This window comes from Hordeum vulgare, chromosome 1H (assembly GCF_904849725.1).
Source record: "Hordeum vulgare subsp. vulgare chromosome 1H, MorexV3_pseudomolecules_assembly, whole genome shotgun sequence".
Lineage (NCBI taxonomy): Eukaryota > Viridiplantae > Streptophyta > Magnoliopsida > Poales > Poaceae > Hordeum > Hordeum vulgare.
In genome coordinates, this window is record NC_058518.1 from 80,657,685 (window position 1) to 80,659,597 (window position 1,913).

Genomic DNA, 1,913 nt, shown 5'->3' on the forward strand with positions numbered 1-1,913 from the left:
ACCCCTAGAAGGAGAGCATAAAACCGATCCGCACAAGTGCGTCAAAAGGCGTGGATCATTTCACGTAGCCGCTATCAGGTTTCTCTGTGGAGGAAAAGAAAACCACATTGCATTTCTATAGGCGCAAGCTGGTCCTGGTCTGATGCTTCCAAGGGATCGATCAGCACTGTGATTGGCCAACGCACTACGTGTTCTAAGTGACCCGTACGTGCGTGTATGCATGCATGCATGCGAGACGTACGCGTCGTACGCGGATCAGAAGCACCCGTCCATGCCCATCTCCGAGTCGGCGATAATCTCGCCCACGCCCTCGCCGAGGCCGATCATCATCCCGCCGACCGCCGCGCCGAGGAGCCCCATCCCGAACCCGGACCCCATCCCGACGCCTCCGTCTTGCCTGGCCGCCGCGGCGGACGATGCGCCGTACCCGTAGGGAGCGGCCGCGGCGGGGCCGTAGCCGTACGATGCCCCGGCGTACCCGTACGGGGGGTTGTAGCCGTACGGCGGCACGGCGTGCTGCTGCTGGTGGTGGTACGGCGGGTACGCGGTCACCGGGTCGGCGCCGCCCTTGGCCGCCGCGTTCGTCTGCATGTACTGCGGGTCGCCCGGCCCCGCCGCCGTCGGCGCAGGCGCGTCGGAGAGGCTGTAGGAGATGTGGAGCACGCCGCGCTTCCGGCCGCTCATGGGGCTGCGCACCTGGTAGCTGAGGTGCCGGTGCTCGCCGGCGGGTGGCGCGGCGGAGGCGAGGTCCTGCACCGGCACCAGCACCTCGCCGACGTCGCGGTCGCCGAAGGAGCGCTCGGCGCGGAGAAGCACGTGCAGCGCGAGCCCCCGCGGGTCGGCGGCGGTCGGGATGGGGAACCGCAGCGGCGCATGCCACATGGGGTTCCGACCGCCGTGCCGGTCCGAGTGCGTCCTGTGCGTCGGCGTCCTCGGGTCGCCGCCGGAGATGGACACCACCGCGTACACGCGCATCTTGGAGAACACCGTCACCTTCTTCAGGTCCTTGGCCGAGATCAGCGTCACCTCCAGCACCCGGTACGCCATGATCGCGCCGCTCGCTCGCAGGAGCCCGTTGTGATGCGCTGATGCTCGGTCGATTATCGATATGTCGGTATGTGATCGGGACGGGAGACGATGATTTGTGGAAGACGATGGGCGGGGTGGAGGAGCAAGCTATGAATGGTTCTCAATGGTAAGCAGTTCTGCTTGGAGGCTACGAATGATCCAAAGGGAGATGGCCAGTGACGGTTTGGGTCGTAGGGTTGCAATGTTTGGTCTGGTGGTTAGTTTAGTGTGTAATTTTGCCCAAAAGTTCTACTGTCTTTTTGCTGGAGGACCTAATAATAGCATGCGTTGTGTTAATTTAAGCTCTTTCTTTGCAAATTGTGTGGTGACCCGTTCATGTTGGTAGCTTATAACAGGCTAACAGCATTGGTGTTTTTGGTCCAAGTTTGATTTAGTTTGTACTCGGTAAAATGAGTGCGCGGCAGATAATAAGCATAGTCTGGTCAAAAGTCCTGAATCCAAGTGTTATTTTGCCAACAGTCTGTTTGATCTTTTGGAGACACTTGGAAAGGGCCACGAGAGGGGTGATTGGCCTAACCAAAAGCAGTGCCAAAAGGAAGTTGTTTGGCCAATGCCGATGGTCACCGTGCTCGCACTACCGAAATCAGGCTCGCTGCCGACGGCCTAAACTATGCCGACGGCCCCTGTCGGCATTTCTTAACGTATGCCGACTACCCAAAGAAAATCGCCGGTGCTTTATAAAGCCCCCTTCGTCGGCATACGCCAATGTACGCCTATGGTGGACGTCGGCATAGTCTCCCCATCGTCATATATGCGGGCATGGTCACCCGGTGGTTCACGGATGTCAGACACCATCAAACATACGCCGACGGCCCTAACGGACC

At 59.8% G+C, this 1,913-nt stretch overlaps 1 protein-coding gene across 1 annotated transcript; it reads right to left on the bottom strand.

Annotated features, from left to right (window-relative positions):
* Positions 1-250: 250 nt before the first annotated feature.
* Positions 251-1,255, bottom strand: LOC123407442 (protein SRC2-like). The gene has a single exon (XM_045100580.1). The coding sequence runs from the start codon at positions 1,045-1,047 to the stop codon at positions 256-258; it is 792 nt and encodes a 263-aa protein (XP_044956515.1). The 5' UTR covers positions 1,048-1,255; the 3' UTR covers positions 251-255.
* Between the last annotated feature and the right edge of the window lie 658 nt (positions 1,256-1,913).